The sequence below is a fragment of the Papaver somniferum genome, chromosome 7 (assembly GCF_003573695.1).
Source record: "Papaver somniferum cultivar HN1 chromosome 7, ASM357369v1, whole genome shotgun sequence".
NCBI lineage: Eukaryota > Viridiplantae > Streptophyta > Magnoliopsida > Ranunculales > Papaveraceae > Papaver > Papaver somniferum.
This window is the reverse complement of record NC_039364.1, coordinates 48,515,688-48,532,635: the sequence shown is the minus strand read 5'-3', so window position 1 is coordinate 48,532,635 and position 16,948 is coordinate 48,515,688. Positions and strand designations below refer to the sequence as shown.

The 16,948-nt window shown below is 35.7% G+C and overlaps 1 protein-coding gene and 1 non-coding gene across 2 annotated transcripts; both read left to right on the top strand.

Moving 5' to 3' along the window:
- The first annotated feature begins 532 nt into the window (after positions 1-532).
- LOC113297233 (structural maintenance of chromosomes protein 6B-like) lies at positions 533-14,840 on the top strand. The gene is made up of 28 exons (XM_026545659.1): positions 533-759; positions 862-967; positions 1,837-1,973; positions 2,428-2,483; positions 3,406-3,492; positions 3,678-3,998; positions 4,189-4,308; positions 4,576-4,710; positions 5,026-5,102; positions 5,201-5,276; positions 6,168-6,242; positions 6,659-6,763; positions 7,637-7,803; positions 7,909-8,011; positions 8,377-8,489; positions 8,661-8,865; positions 9,777-9,914; positions 10,011-10,125; positions 10,229-10,314; positions 10,400-10,495; positions 11,427-11,563; positions 11,644-11,746; positions 12,838-12,917; positions 13,086-13,164; positions 13,323-13,380; positions 13,540-13,637; positions 13,736-13,830; positions 14,541-14,840. Exons 1-28 carry the CDS (start codon positions 600-602, stop codon positions 14,596-14,598), a joined length of 3,186 nt encoding a protein of 1,061 aa, XP_026401444.1. The 5' UTR covers positions 533-599; the 3' UTR covers positions 14,599-14,840.
- Positions 14,841-15,422: 582 nt separating this feature from the next.
- TRNAT-CGU lies at positions 15,423-15,494 on the top strand. The gene has a single exon. It is a non-coding gene; the product is annotated as a tRNA-Thr (tRNA).
- The last annotated feature ends 1,454 nt before the right edge of the window (positions 15,495-16,948 follow it).

The following is a 16,948-nucleotide window of genomic DNA, read 5'->3' as shown; positions in this document are numbered from 1 at the left end:
GCCAAACCACAGATCGGATAAGATATTCTCTACTCAGACTTCCATCTTGTTTGTTTGCAGCTGACTCGGCGTCTGGATCTGAGTCAACCTCTGACACGGGCCGAGTCAGCAGTCAGACCGTTTGTTTTGCATTTTGAGTCAGATCTGACTCGACCTATGGCTCAGACATAACCCCTGACTCGGACCCATTTGAGTCAGATAACAAAATATCCCTGACTCACGGGACCAAACCACTGACTCACGTTTTTTGAGTCAGATCTGACTCAAAACAAACATATTGAGTCAGATCCAGATGAGTCAGGTGATTTCACTCAGATCCAGATGACTCAGATCCAGACGACTCAGATGAGTCAGGAGTAAACAAACATAGTCGTATTATATCTATACGAAGTCTCCAAAGTCCCTATTCCCTCGATTCTCGAGCAAACGACAGCTGTCCTTTCTCTATCTAACTTTCCCGCCTTTCTTCCCACTAATAGACTAATTAGCGATAAATCGCGAGGGTTACCTAAACTAAAAACACTGTTTGTATTCTGTTTTTCTCTTTCTTTTAGGGTTTCCCGTTCTCTCTGTTTCTCAAGGTTTTTCAAAATCAAACAATGGGGGATTCGGGTTACCCCGATACTATCCCAAGGCCTCTTCCTAATCCATTGATGGGTGGAATTATTAAGAAAATCCATGTTGAGAATTTCATGTGTCATACAAGCTTAGATATTGAACTTGGCGAATGTGTTAATTTCATCACTGGCCAAAACGGAAGTAAGTTTCTTTTTGACCTAGTTTTTCTTTTTTGTGTGTGTCGGTAAATCTCTATTTAATATTGATCAAGCTTTTAAACACTTACTTTTTGTTTGATTTCAGGTGGGAAAAGTGCTATTTTGACTGCTTTGTGTGTTGCTTTTGGTTCTACGGCGAAAGGAACACAAAGGGCTGCGACATTGAAGGATTTTATAAAGACTGGATGCAGGTGAAGAAAAATAACATTTTGTTTCTACTGTGTACCTTCATCACAGGTTTTAGTATGTTTTCTGTGGGTTTCCAATTTGTTTTGCGGGAAATCGTTAGAAATGGCTTACTAGGCAAATGATTACAACCAGGAACACCAAGAGATGGAAGAAAGAAACGAGAAGATGATTGACATTAGTTGGTGGTCTGTAATCTTGACTGGTAAAAGAGGAAATTACAACACAAGCCCATCCTTCAGTGTGAAAGCTAGGTCATAAGAGAAAGTTGTAGAAAAATAAGTGTAAGGCCCATAAAAGTGTTGTAAATTCTTTTATCATCCTAAGCTTATTGTTTTTCAACATGAAAGTCACTCTAAGGTTGAAATAGGTTGCCATAACAACGCATTTGAAGTATAATTAACTTCAACAGACCAGTTTAAGGAAATTATATAGAAGAGATGAGTATGTTGAGTTGCAGGAGTGGTAATATTATATGAAGTAAAAAATTGCAACTAAGAAGTTTGTGTGAATCAAGAAATAATCATCAGGATCAAAGATGATGATTATGGTAGTGTTTACTGGGATCTGGAGGCTTGAGATATAATAGGAAGAACAGGAAAAGAAGTGGGTTTTTGGTTGTTAGACTACAACTTTGTTTTGTACGAATTGGAATTTTGAAACAAACCCGGTTGCTGTCATAATGTTGTTGATCTCAAATCTATTTTTTTGTCTGACCTTGTGTTTTTGTTGTATATATACTGTTATATATGTTGATCACCTCTTCTTTTTAGAGCTCACTGCTTTATGTTGTTAGGTTTAGCACTTGATTCAGGCACGCACAATCTGCAACCGAATAATGCTCTAATTTGTTAATTGTTACATTTGCTTGCAGTTATGCTCTTGTTTGCGTTGAAATAAAAAATCAAGGTGAAGAGGCTTTTAAACCAGAGATCTATGGCGATGTTATTATTGTCGAGCGTAGAGTCACGGAATCCAGTGGCTCCACTATTGCCTTGAAAAACCATCAAGGTTATATCCAATGCCGGACTTGTTCATTTCTTACAAATTCCTCAATGTTTATTGAGTTCTTCTACCATATGTTTTTGTTACATGTTTGTTTTATGTTTCTGCTCATATATTGTTACAACTTACATTTACTTTAGAAGCTCCATTTTCACTTACTTGCAGTTGTACAATGAGTACAAATTTGTGTGATAATATCATCAATCCATTCATTGGTTAGTAATTAAATGAGTACAAATTTGTGTGATAATATCACCAATCCACTCATTGGTTAGTAATTACTGTATGTGTAAGAATAGGTAATTTTTTACTTGAGTCTCATTTTAACATATGTTTTCGGTACTTGCTAGACTGTAAGTTCCTTTTCTATTGCCTCGAGGTCCAAGGAAGCAGAAGGGTCATAAGTATGTACTTTTCTAGTGGATACTTGTTTGTAGCTTATCTGTCTTACGTTTTCCAGGAAAAAAGGTTGCTTCAAGGAGAGCTGATGTCATGGAAATAGTAGAGCATTTTAATGTGAGTATTTTCACTTAATGCTACCATGCTATCAAAATGCCATCTTTAAAGTTTTATTACTTATGACGGTTGCTTCCAATTTTTTTTATTTTTTTTTTACTTATGACGGATTTAACTGGATATGCTAACTACTGTGATCAATTATAGCATATCAAAGATCACCTGGGCTATCTAGGTGTAAGACGAAAAGTAATCATTACCAGTAAAATGATGTGTCATGAATCAGTTGATTGTCTAGCTGTCTGAGTGTTTATCATGTATGATGTCATCTCTTAAACTCGTGGAACCTCAAGAGTTCATAAAGCGCTTATCTGGCTGCTTTAGCTATAGAGATTCCAGAATGGCATTTGAGATTAAAATTCTACTTGATATAATCAGATGATTAAGGTAAAACTAATAAACATACTGATTTGTCAGATCTGCCTTAGGTACCATTCAAAGCATCTGATTCATGTATTTACATGTATTGGACTTTTAAGTTCTTTAGATGCTCGTAGCACTACATAAAGTCAGACTTCTTTGTACTCTTATTAAAACTTTGAATACCCTCTTCCAAAATCTGATTGAGATATGCAAAATACATCTGAACACATGTGGGTTAAAGAAGCAAACAACATCTACGTATTAAGGCTTATGGATTAACATATGGCTTCATGTGATTTTCATCTACAGGCTCATATATGTGGACTATAGCAGTCTTTCTCGAGATTGCATGTTGCTTTAGACTTCTACTGCGTGAAACCTATAATTTGCTTAAATATTTGATACTCTGTTTGGACTTATATTTTTTAATAAAAAAAAAAGGGCCACCAAGGCATAAATTGAGTAAAGCAAAGGAAATTTATTTTTTAATTATTATTATTATTATTATTTTTTGCTCAAATTGATCCGTTAAAGCTAGTGATTTGCTTCTCTTATGCAGATTGATGTGGAGAATCCATGTGTTATAATGAGTCAAGACAAAAGCCGAGAGTTCTTGCATTCGGGAAATGACAAAGATAAATTCAAGGTAAATTGATGCTTTTCTGACTGATAGAAATGGCATATTATGACTTGGGTATCATTTATGGAGTTTCTCTTGAATACTCATTAGTATTTCTGTATATGTTTATTAGTTGCGATTGTCCGCCCAGAACTGCCTTTATTTAAGTCCGAAGGAATCTTTAATGTACAATGCTTATATTGGACTTGCAGTTTTTTTTTAAGGCTACACTTCTTCAACAAGTACATGATCTGCTGCATAATATCGACGATCAGCTATATACTGCTAACGCCCAGGTTGAGGAATACGAGTCATCAATAAGACCCATAATGAAAGAGCTCAATGAGTTGAAAGCGAAGATTAAAAGCATGGAACATGTTGAAGAAATATCCCATAAGATAAAACAGCTAACGAAGAAACTTGCTTGGGCCCATGTGTATCATGAGGACAGGATGGTTCAGGAACAAACTGCCAAGCTGGAGAAGTTAAAAGAGCGTATACCCGCATGCCAAGCCAAAGTCGATCGACAATTGGTTAGTCCTAGATACTTTTACTAGTCTGTTTGCTTTATACGTCATTATGACATGCTTATCTTCCAGATTACTAGAAAAAAGTCTTTCCGAAAAAAAGTTTTTCAGACTTCCTGTGAAACAATGAATTTATTCCCAAATTTTGAGGATATCTGTGGCAGGCTTAATAGCTTTTGTTAGCTCTGTATTACAGGGTAAGGTGAAGGAATTGAAGGAACACCTTGCAGAGAAGAGAAATCAAATTGCACATATGATGGAAAAGACAACAGAATTCCATAGATTGAGGGACGAGCTGCAACAAGATCTTACTTTGGTATGTTGAAGTTCTCCGTTCTATGCTATAGATATTAGTTAAAGTTTTTGGATAGCAAATGTCTTACAAATACTTGAAATACGCATCACTAGTCCCCTGTAAAACTTTCGATTTATGCTGGTTTATCTAGTTATTCTAGTATAATGTTTTGCAGTTCCACTTCCCTGGTCTGCGAAGCTGGTATGTCTAATGTTGCCCACCGTAGTTTTTTACAATATCCTTCAGGTCCCTTTTCTCAAATATCCTTACTGACGTTCTTATTATCAGGTTGCTAAATCAAAACACGAGCTTGAAGAGGAACATACCCGCAAAAGAAATCATATCCAGAAATTGGTCAAGCGTGTTAGTTCGCTTGAGAAGCAAATTTATGAATTCCAAGAGCAACATGTTAAAAATACTCAGGTTTTTTCTGCCTCCAAATTTATATTGATGAAGGGTTTGTTATAAAGTTTTCTGGAGTTTCTCTGTAGCAAAGTTTTACTTCCTTTGTTTTTTAGTATGTTTAACTGATGATGCTGGTTGTGTTTTCTTCGATTTTTTTTGGCAACTCTTGTGATGTCATTAATTGCTAGAACTTAACGAAGTTAAAATTTTACTGTATTTTAAAACTCAAAATTTAAATTGACAGTGCGGGTGCAGTTGACCAGTTGCGGCTTATTGTTTCGTGGAATCATTGGAATTTGTGATATCTTTTTGTGTTTTGATATTTCACTGCAGGTTGAAGAAAGTGAGCTGGAGGAACAATTGAAGGCACACCAGGATGAATTTGATGCAGCCACTGCATGTATTACAAGGTTAATTAAAATGGTTTTGGTTTAAACTATTTACTTGGCGTAGTTGCAGAGTCATACTTGTCTGTATTTCTGTAACCGTTGTACTTGCACTTTTGCAGATTAAAGGAGGAAGAAAATGCCTTAACTGAAGAGGTTTCAATGACCATGCGAATGGTCGATCAATATGTTCGTGAGGTATTTATAAGCTATAAATTTATCATGATGAGTGTTTGTTTTTGTCGAATTTCCATCTTCTTCCAATAGTAAGAGAAATAAAAATATATTTCTTAATTTTTGGAATCTGGCTTTGAAAAAGATGTGGGGCAAGGCACTAGTGATTAGGAAGTAATCAATAGTTCATATACTTCACTTTTCCTTTCTTGGTGCCACCCTCTTTAATTCTCATCAAATCCAACATTTAGACCTTCCTTGAGGGTACTGTGACGGGTCTTGGACAGAGTGCCAGTGACATCATTTTACCACTTGATATGGTTGTGCAATACAGTTTTTTCCACATATATTTGATGATTTCTTAAGCGACAATAAGTTTACCTATTGATTCTGCTTCTTACATAGTTTGTCATTATATATGCATAGGTTTCAAGTGGGTCCATAATTTTGCACAAAATTCATTAGTGGGCCAGTGGTCAAGCTATACGTCCATAGCACATTTGTGTTGAATATTGAGAATTTCAATCTTGGTTAGCATGTTGGTGCTCAAAAACGGTTGTGAACCTACCTTTTATTGCTCTAGTTCAAAATGCTTTTCATTATCATCTCCGTTTGTGAATTTCACGTTAAGTAAATTAACTAATTAAGTATAACCATTAATGCCACAAGCTATACTGCAGTTGCTAGTGAAGTTTATTCTTGCACTTGAACAAAACCCTATGTTCTGTCCAACATGCCATGGCTGGTTGTTTTCCCTGTTTTGGTTCCCCCCTTTTTTTTTTCTTCCCTTCTTCGTAAGAGAGAACTACTTTACTTCCGCAATTCTCTTCTTATTTCTCCAGCTATGGTTGGATATTCCACTCCAATCATTTGCCTTGAACCTTGAACTAAGCGATTCTTATTCGTTGTTAGTAGATTCAAGAAGCTGAAAGCAAGCGCCGTGATATTCTTGCTGATATAAGTGAGCTTCGCCAGCGCAATACGAACAAGGTTTGGTCTTACTTAACAGTGACTCATAATTCATGAACTACTCTAGCTGAAGACTGAGAACACTTCTTGATGCCTTCGTATGGTTAGCTAATGTTTAAAATTGGAAGTTACGTCGGTGACTGCCGATTAAGAGTACAATTCAAATAGAAACAGATAAATAGGCTGATTGCGTGGCCGATGATGTGAAGAGTGATCTTTCAAATAGAAAGTAATTAAAAATCGTGCCAAATACATGACTGATGGCTATTCTGCCACATGCCTACTATGACAGAGTTTTAGCAGACTTTCTCTGCTAAATTGTATTGTATTCCGAGTCATCAAGAAGACATATAAAATGTAAAATCATATAGTTTGTGTAAACTTCTCATCAATTTGTAGGTTGCTTATATGAGGTGGTTAACATTCATTTCTCACAGGTGACAGCCTTCGGAGGAAATAAAGTGATTCAACTTTTACAAGTAATTGAGAGGCGCCATAGAGATTTCAAAATACCTCCAATTGGTCCCATTGGGGCTCACTTGGTGAGTAATGGATATATTTGAGTGTTTTGACAGTGCTTCTCTTAATCAATCTGTATTATACCTGCTTATGCGATATGCGGACTGACGTTTTTCTTAAGTTCTATCATTCAATTGTTATGTGAATCTAAATAACATGGCCACATACATTTTTTAGTGGTCAGCATAAAGAAACCATTTAGGGTTCTGTTGGTACCGTTGTATATTTTCTAGGATAACCATATGAAGCTTGTGAGAACCGAAAAAAAGAACACAAACATAGACAAGGATATTACTATTTCCTAGCCTGTAAACTTACGTACGTTCCAGGAGATCTCCATCGCAATGATTGATCGTGCGGCTTACAATGCATTAGATTTCTCTGGTCCTACTTGCGTTTAGCTCGCTGGCTGTAGCTCCAAGTTTATCCTAGTGTTCTTTGAGTTAAGAAGTTCGCCTTGTTTATCATCACAGAGCTATAGAAGCCAAAATTTAATTGCTAAATCAAGTCTTTTACATTCACAAAGGTGCAGTCTTATACACAGTATGCTAGATGGTTCTATTTAGGAACCCGAAGTTGCAGAAACTTACTAATTTAAACTGCTTGAGTTTTTTTTTAGAAACCCTTGATAATAACAGGGGTGCATTTATGCACTCATGTATTGATAACCAGGTGCTTTGCAGATCTTTATTGTTTTGGCTTTGATGTGCAAGACACATTATCTTAACTTTTGTGTTTGGTTCCTAGAAATGTGCTTGCAATTCATGAAGCATTAGTTATGTCCACTTCTTTTGTGTCCTTCAATTGTGCTTCAATGTTATATGTGGAGGGAGAAGCTCCTGCAAATCTCAGGAAAAACTCATTGCACAACTTAACGATTTCAATATGTAATGCAGAACCTTGTTGGTGGGGATAGGTGGGCCCTGGCTGTTGAAACTGCAGTTGGGATGTGGTTCAATGCTTTCATCGTAACGGATCATGAAGATTTTCTGCGTTTACGAGAATGTGCTCGAGAAATAAACTACAACCTTAAGATTCTCATATATGATTTCTCTAGACCTAGGTAATTTCTCATCTTTCATTCAGATTTTGACCCAATATTTTATTTTATTTTTGTTTTGTTTTTTTGAGTTGATTTCGACCTGACAATGTAATTTTCTTTTTCTAGGTTGAATATTCCAGATAACATGCTCCCCCAAACTAATCATCCTACTGTTCTTTCAGTCTTGCAATCTGACAATCCTACTGTACTAAATGTCTTGGTGGATATGGTAACTCTCTTGTTTTTTTTCTTTCTTTCTTTTCGTTGCCCATTTATTTCTTTTTGTCATCTTGTTAGCTTATTCTTACATTAACTTAACATGACAATTTATTATGTTACACAACAAAGTTCTTGTAGTTGGTAATAACTTTCTTGACTCTTTAGAAACAGCATTTTGGAGTTTCTTCTACTAGTTTTAGTTTCTGAGAGCAAGAACGGTGTAAAAAGAAGTTTTCGTTTTTTCTTGATAAGGAAAAGTAAATCAAGAAAGAAGATCTGTATGCTCAGACCTTACAAATAGCCGCAGCATGATACCTTTATACCGATCTTAATTTTTCGTATGATTTGTTATAAGAAGGCTTGCTTCTTTTGCAGGGTCATGCTGAGAGACAAGTTCTTGTGATTAACTATGAAGCGGGTAAATCAGTGGCTTTTGACCAGAGGATCCCTAACCTGAAGGAGGTTTTTACATCAGATGGGACCAAAATGTAAGATGTGGAGCTTTTTTTTTGTTTCATACCTCTATTGACGTTTAACTAATTGAATTTCTTTTCTTGATTAGCATTTATAACGCGTTTCAATATTTATGGGCCAATCTTTGTATCCTCGGGTAATTTTACACTTGTATTAAGTGATATTTGACCACTTTGACTTTTTAGGTTCTCCCGGGGTTTGGTTCAGACTACTCTTCCTCCTAACAAATGGATAAGGTCTGGACGACTTTGTGGCTCAGTTGATGGTCAAATTGATAGTTTTGAGGAAGAAGCATCAAAAATCCAGGATAAAGTTAGACAAGGTCAAGTGAGGAAGAGAGATGTGGAGGGTAGCCTTCAGGATCTTCAGGGGAGACTAAACGCTGTGAAAGTAAATATCTTTGCACCTTACGTTTTTATTTCTTGAAAGTCTGATTTGAAGTAAACTGTTGTAATATCTTACACTGTCTAGTCTAAAATTTTACAAGTCATCGGTGGTAGATACTGGTACAGCTAGTATGTTATGATAGGTGTGTAGTGTTTCATATCAAATTACTTGGTTAAAGTTACATTTGAAATTAATAAACTTGAAGTAGTTAAATCAGCAACTATTAGAAAATAAAAGGGAATGGAGGTGTATTGAGGTGTATTGACACCTAGTTCTAGACAACATAGAACTAGTCAGAACTCATGTACCAAGACCAACATTAACTGCATAGAATTTCCTTATTATAAATTTAAAATAGCATGCTATTAATGGTGTCGACTTTCATAAGTCAGATATTCACGATATCGAACAAAAATAGAAAACTCCCTCTTACTTTAGTTGCAAATGTGCTAGTATTCACACTTCTGCCATGTGTTCTTCTCAAAAAAATTAGGTAAAATGGTTGTCTTGGCCTTTGGTTTCCCACAAAACTCTTGGTTTGTCGACCTTTTTCACTTCCATTGCATATGTATATTTGTTAATTTCAGAGTGCATGTTATAGTTCAATTGATAATACTTGGCCACTGATAACACATGTTTTGGACGACTCTATTTGATGTTTTATGTTATGCTATGAACTCTAAGTACGGCAAATCTATTAACCGACAAATAACAATCTTCGGTTGTCTCGAAGGATCATGGTAACACAATTAGTAAGTGTAGAACTATTGAAGTTTTTTGTTGATGCCCTTATTTGGTAAGCATGTTGGGTTAGACATTGGAATCAAGTAAATGCCCTTTTTTTCTTAATTGCTTTTGACTATTGCCAACAGCTAACTTGTACTGCCCACTATCTTCCTTATGTGTTCGTTTAGAGGAGACGTCTTAATGCCGAGAGGGATTTAACGTCAAAGGAATTAAAATTGCAAGATTTGAAGGATTCATGTAATTCATATGCCGCGGAACCTAGTTCGTCTTCTGCTAATGTTAATGAGCTTCGCGAAGAAATCTTGGTTTGTGCTTTTAACCCATTATATCTTCAAGATTCATTCAACTCTTCTCGTTTTAATTGTTTCTTTTCAATAATTTCTCTTGTATATTTCATCTAGAAAATCGACGAGGAAATAAAAGAAAAGGAAGTGTTCTTAGAGAAACTTCAAGATAGAATCAAGGAGGCTACGGAAAAAGCCAAAGAAGTGAAACCATCAATTAGAAACTTAAGTGGTACGTGAGACAAGTTTATTTCACATGCTTTTGTAACTTTTATTCTTTGTTACAGTGCATCTGCTTTCTCTGTAAATGCTTCTCGTGCCTTCTGGAAATGTAGAGTCCGCGAAAGGGGATATTGATGCTTTAGATAGAGCCGGACAAGAGCTGATCAGATTGGAGGATGAACTGATTACTGAAGAAAGGGTGATTAGTTATTTGTCATTTCTTCTATTTTTTGTGTAAATGTTGATTCTAATTAGAATCCTAAAGTTGAAGTTTCCAATGATAGGCGAAGTCTCACTATGAAGGGCTCATGCATAGTAAGGTCCTTCCTGATATTGAAGAAGCTGAAAAAACTCGCCAGCAGCTTCAGAGCAAACTTCAGGTTTGTATTATTTTTTATTATTCGCCTAGCATATAAACTTAAACTTTGACTTGCTGTCATTTAGAATTTATTTGGTAATGTAACTTGTATGAATCCTTCTTTGATTTTATTAAGTTAATATCCCATGTAGTGGAGTCCTTGCCAGATTATTTGGATTATATGTTGGATTATTGCCCTGAAGGAAAAAAATTGAAGAAACAAAATGTGGCAGGGGCTATTATTTCTTGTTCCAAAGGACAAACAATAAATATAAACAGCAACTATGAAAGATAAACCCCTTGCAGTATGCACAAACCATACTCACTGCAAGGATAGAGGTTGAAATTTTCTGCTGTTATTCACGTATAATATTGTCCTGGGAGTTAATTTTTTGCTATAGTGGTGCCCTTAAAGCAAACTAATTTCTAGACATGTTCTGAAGCCAAATAAAATTATAAGATGATGAGACATCTGTGATTTCTCTGTAGTGAATGCTTTACCAACCAAAATCGGAAGTGAATCCATTCCTGGAAACTGCCTCAATGTACTACAAAGGAATCACAGATGTCTCATCATCTTGGGTCCGAAATATAAGATGATTCAGCTGTGATTTCTGTAAGTACCCTTGCAAAATTTTATGATATTTTTAATACAAAGGTCTAGAAGTTTGCACAAACTTGTAAACTTTCGGACCCAAGATGATGCGACATCTGGGATCCTTGTGTAGTCCATTGAGGCAGTTTTCCAGGAATGGACTCACTTCTGATTTTGGTTGGTAATGGCTTGTTGAGGACAGGAAGAAATTCCCCTCTGCCCTGTTAATATTAGATGGCTTAATGAAATACCTGATGCTCCACTGCTTTTTTCGCATGCATCCAAAAATCTTGGTTTCATTGTTAAGTACTTGTTATAGCTGTTTAGGGATATGATAATGTGTTTGTTGAAAATGCAGGAGAATATTAAGAAGGCATCCAATTTTTGTGCTGAGAGTGAAGTTGAAGCTTTGGGAGGCTGTGCAGGAGAAACACTTGAGCAACTTAGTGCCCATTTAAATAAACTAACGCAGAGACGTGAACAAGAGAGTCAGCGGTAAGTGCTCAAATCATTTAATTATATTTGTATTGCCTGACAAGAAAATATTAAGTTTATACAAGATTCTTGCTATGCAGATATTCTGAGTCGATTGATGATCTAAGAGCATTGCATGAGAAGAAAGAGCGCAAAATAATACGAAAGAAACAAACTTACGAAGCTTTTCGTGAGAAGTTGGATGTAAGCTGGGTTATTTTTACCATCGTTTACTGCATTAAATATTTCTTATTCTCATGACATGAATACGTTTATCATTAGGTCTCTACCCTCTGCATCTATAATGGAATAAACATGAGAAAATTCATGTGCGGAACTAGAAGTCTAGAAGAACACATGTCTTTAATTGTTGCAGTTACTTTTAGACAATGATAGTACATCTCGTAACAACCTTTATAATTGCATCCTAATGTTATTTGTTTTTATCTGTTCCTCCATTTTGGTCAAATTTAAATCAAATCGGATTTTCTGGAACTGGTATTTTTATACAGTATTCAGGCTTTAGTTCTCGATGCATTCGTTATTTTCCGTGTATCCAAATTAAACATACCACTTTCTGATTCCCTCTAATAGCACATGGTGTAGAACTTTGGTTGGAGAGAAGTTCAGTATCTTGTGTGCTAATGTTCGTCATCTTAAAGTGATAGAAAACAAGGTCATGCCGGATATTATACAGAAACCATTTTTCCAACCTTTTATGCATTGTTCTCTCACTATGTGTTCCGGCAAATAGTGTTGTCTAGTTTGTGATTGATAATATATTTATATATTAGCTGGATCAATTGTCTATGTGACAGTGACACTCCACTTTGTAGATTTTTGCCCCCGTGTCTGCCACTTAAGGACACTTTGACAAGTACTTGCACATAACTGATGTTGAATGTGATTTATTGTATGGGTACCTGCGTGAAATTCTGTTGCAGTTTATTAATTTATGTCTTGCATTGTTTAACAAAGCAAACTAGGAAGCACACAATTACTGAAATAGGAAAATTTGTATGCATACGTCTGTTTTCGTATTTCGGAATTTTCTAGCTCATCATCCGACCCATCAAACCAGTGTCAGACAAACACGCTTAGTCTAGTGTCACTGCTACATACTTTCTCAGTTATTATTGTTATGTTATTAATAATTTATTTTATCATGGAATTGGAAGCAGAATCTATTACTCAGTTGATAAAATGCGCTGCTGTTCTTTGATCATGATTTGCAACTGTGTACTGTATGTCCTAATGTTTGTATGCCTTTCGTGACTCCTTTATTTTTATTGTAGGCATGTCAGAAAGCCCTTCAGCTGCGTAAGAGCAAATTCGATAGAAACGCTAGCTTTCTAAAGCGTCAGTTGACTTGGCAGTATGTAAATTTCCATTATGAAATCTTTTAGTTATTACTTACATTTAGCTAATAAGCATCTAGAAGACTGTTTTTTTCTTGGTGTTATTTGTCTGTTGTGTTTGTTAAGAATCGTGCATATAATTTTTCTTTCCTGGTCTATTCTAATTAGCAATACCTATCTATTAGGTTCAATAAACATTTAACAAACAAAGGAATCAGTGGGAACATTAAGCTTAGTTATGAAGAGAAGACACTTGCGCTGGAAGTAAGTAACTGATTTTGGAAAGCAGATTCTTTTTTTTTTCTTGCGCATTGGCTTCTGTATTATTGATTCAATTTTGCATTTCTCTATGGTACCACAATTCTTCCCTGCTTCTTAGATATTAATTTTCGCCTTCGTATTTTGTTGATCACATTTTCAAGGTGAAGATGCCCCAAGACACGTCCAACAACAATGTTCGTGATACTAGGGGGCTTTCAGGTTTTTATACATTCCTTTTCTTTTGAAATGTATAGATTAATTAGTATTAATCGAAATACAGTTATAATTGCTGTGGGTGGTGGACATTGTCATATGGTAGTTGATAGATTTTGGTATCAGTTGCAGATCTTTATTTTTAATCGTTTTAATTTCTTTTAGGTGGTGAGCGCTCTTTCTCTACTTTATGCTTTGCACTAGCTCTCCATGATATGACTGAAGCTCCATTTCGAGCAATGGACGAGTTTGATGTATTTATGGTATGTTTTCCGAACACTAGAATGGTCTACTTCAAATAATGTAAAATGCTTTAGCGATTGTCATGAGTCGTTCTCATGCTTCTTTGTGTGTCCTTTAGGATGCTGTTAGCCGGAAGATAAGCTTAGACACTCTTGTGAAGTTCGCTGTTGAACATGGTGCCCAATGGATATTTATTACCCCTCATGATATCAGGTATTGTTTTACCAGCATTTAAAGATGGGTTGTCTGTTGCTTTCTGTTATAGGTATTGTTGTTGCCTTGACTGGATCTTATCTTGCTGTGTGCATCCTCGGCTTAGGAACATTTCATCCCCATGTGTACCTATATTTATCTGTATTATTTTTCTGTAAAAATATGCAGTGTGATTCAGTGAATATTTTTCACCCTGACTTCAATGATCACACGATTGCAGTTCTCTCAGTTGTCACCATCATTAACATCTAGGGTTGTAACCTTTATCATAATACTGCGCGAGGCAATTTCTTTGAAGAAGTTGCTTTTCTCTCAATAGACAAATTAGCCATCGTTTGATGTTTTCTGTACCAAGTCATAGTGACAGTGTCCAATAACTTACTTAAAATTATCAAATGATTTTTATGCTCATACCATCATATAGATGCACGAATTGATTACAACTACATTTGATTATCAGTTATATTTTTTCCTGCCACCTTTCAACCATAAATTCTCTTTCGTGCAAAACAACAACCTAACAAGCAATAGTTTGTGTTATGGAGAGGCTTAGCTTTGTTCATTTTGCATCAGGGTTAGAGTATGCCTTTATCACTTTTCTAGACATTATCTTGGAACGCAAGCCAGTGACAATTAAATTTTAGCACAATATGTTTTTAGTTACTGACACTTGGATGATTTACTATGTTGTTTATGAATCTCTGTTTCAGCATGGTAACACCGGGAGAGAGAGTTAAGAAGCAGCAGATGGCTGCTCCTCGTTCCTAATTTCCTGGAAATGGTGGTTAGCGCTGTACATAGTTTAACCAACTGGAGTGATTTGTATATCTTCGTCTGAATTAGTCTTTTTTGTTGGTAATATATACTGGAACATCTTGAAGATCGAATATCCGATTTCCTTTTGTGAATAAATATCAACCTAGTACTTTACAACATATCTTAAGTGCTATGATGGTGTAGATTGTTGCGTTCTATTTTGCTTAGCTGTTCAAAGCAATTTCACTTACAAATGAACTGTCCATCAAAATCAATCTTTTTTTGGATTCAAATCTGGTACACTGGTAAGCTTTTGTCATTCTTTGTTGATTAATATGGGATGACGGGTGTATTATACTAGATTTCATGCCGAGTAATTATCTACTTGGGAGGGGTGTATTCTTTGAGTGCAGTATAGTGGACCCTCTTATAACATGGGTCAAGAAAATTCCACCATTCGATACATGCTTCGAATGTCAATAGTGGATAGAAAGGAGCACAGAAGATATCAGATCATTTTTCTTATCTTGTACTTTCTTTGTGAATGGAAACTTCTACCAGTATAACTGAAATTCGATCAAGAAGACTCCAAATGCAGGTTCTTGGACTGAAATTAGTTGTCCTTCTAAAAAGCATAATATAACTGGACCTTAGAAAAAAAGAATTTTTGCAAGTGAGTAACAAATTCTCTTAAAAGTTACAATGTCCCTGGTACTTACTTGGCAACAGGTAAGGGCCTTGCAACAACTATCATATGCTCGTATAGATATTATGGTTATCCCGGGCACTTATATTATTTTTATATTAAATAGGTACTGCTTCCTCATAAGCAGGTTGCTTCTGTAGCATAGTGGTAGTGCGTTCGCTTCGTAAGCGAAAGGTCGTGAGTTCGATCCTCACCAGGAGCTTATATTTTTTTGGGGCTTTTGATTCAGTTATTCAATTTCCAAATTGCATTTTTTATTTCGGGCTTTTGGGCTTGTATCTTTTGATTCAGTTATTTGAATTACGAAAATTTTACACCACCTTTCTTTAACATGAGAAAAATTTGTGAATATCTGGAAATTTTACACCACCGTTCTTTCGATTAATCGTCGAATATGTGAAAATTTTACACCACCTTTCTCTTAATTGTCAAATACATTATGCTAAGGCCCAATTCATGTACTATCAACGTTGCCAAATCTTTTGAATGATGTTTTTGGGACCATGATTTTTTTTTATTTGGAACCATTAAGTTAATAGGCTGGCCATTATTGTTTAAAGACAAGGGATGTCCGAGTAAAGCGAATGACCATATTGTCCCTTTCCTTTACTTAATTAATATTTATTTAAATAAATTATTTTTTTAACTTTTTTTTTGCTGCATTCTAAATGAATAAAATTTATATTTATGATACAATAAAAAATATTAAGCAATCTCGGTGGTCAAGGAAACGGTTTGAAGTCGAGAAACAAGCTGAGCTCCAACGGACCAACCCCTTTCCGAATAAAAAATGTTAATAAATATTTATTTTTTATTAAAGGAAAAAATAATTCATAGTATAAAGTGTTTACAAGAAGTTGGTGAAAGTCTAGCAACAAGCCGAGCTCCAACATTTTTTTTGTTTTATTTTTAATAAAAATGCTTTTATTATCGGATAAAGTGTATTATTACAAGAAACTAGTTGGAAGCCTAACAAGCTAAGCTACAACAACGTACTATTGCACTAATCGAACAAGTTGTTGTGTTAGCCTACCAGCGAGCCTCATGAGGAACCATCCAATGAAGCCGAAGCGGATAGGGGGCTAATTATGTCGCAAGGGGGCAAGCTAACTCCATCTTCCATGTTAAATTCTGCAATATTGCGCCATCAAGGACTCAAGCCTGTGACCTCCTGGAGCGCATGAAACCTTTGTGGAACGGGGATGACCAGCTGAGCTAGGTACCCTTTTTTTTTAGTTATTATTATTTTATTTTTTTAGTACTAATAAACTATTTATTAAAACAATAATTAATAATGATCATACAAAGCTTTTGGTTGGTAACCTAACAACAAGCTGGGCTCTAACTCCTCTTTGAATAGCTACACCTAATCTATAAAAAATGAAACTACCTACGCCACTACTAGCATCATTACTAAATAAAAAATTCCTAAGACGCTTGAAAAAAACAAGAGTATCCTCGCCAAGTTCTCCTAAGGTAGAGAAAGCTAGAACGCCCAAACCATATCCATGGGCAGCACACTTGTCCAAGTATTTGGTACGTCTACGTGAAACCGCACCAGAAATAGCCTTACCAGGGACAAAGGAGCGGACACCATCACCAGTGAACGGAGAGACACCTGTAACATCCATACAAACATCTTTCCCATTTTCCTAG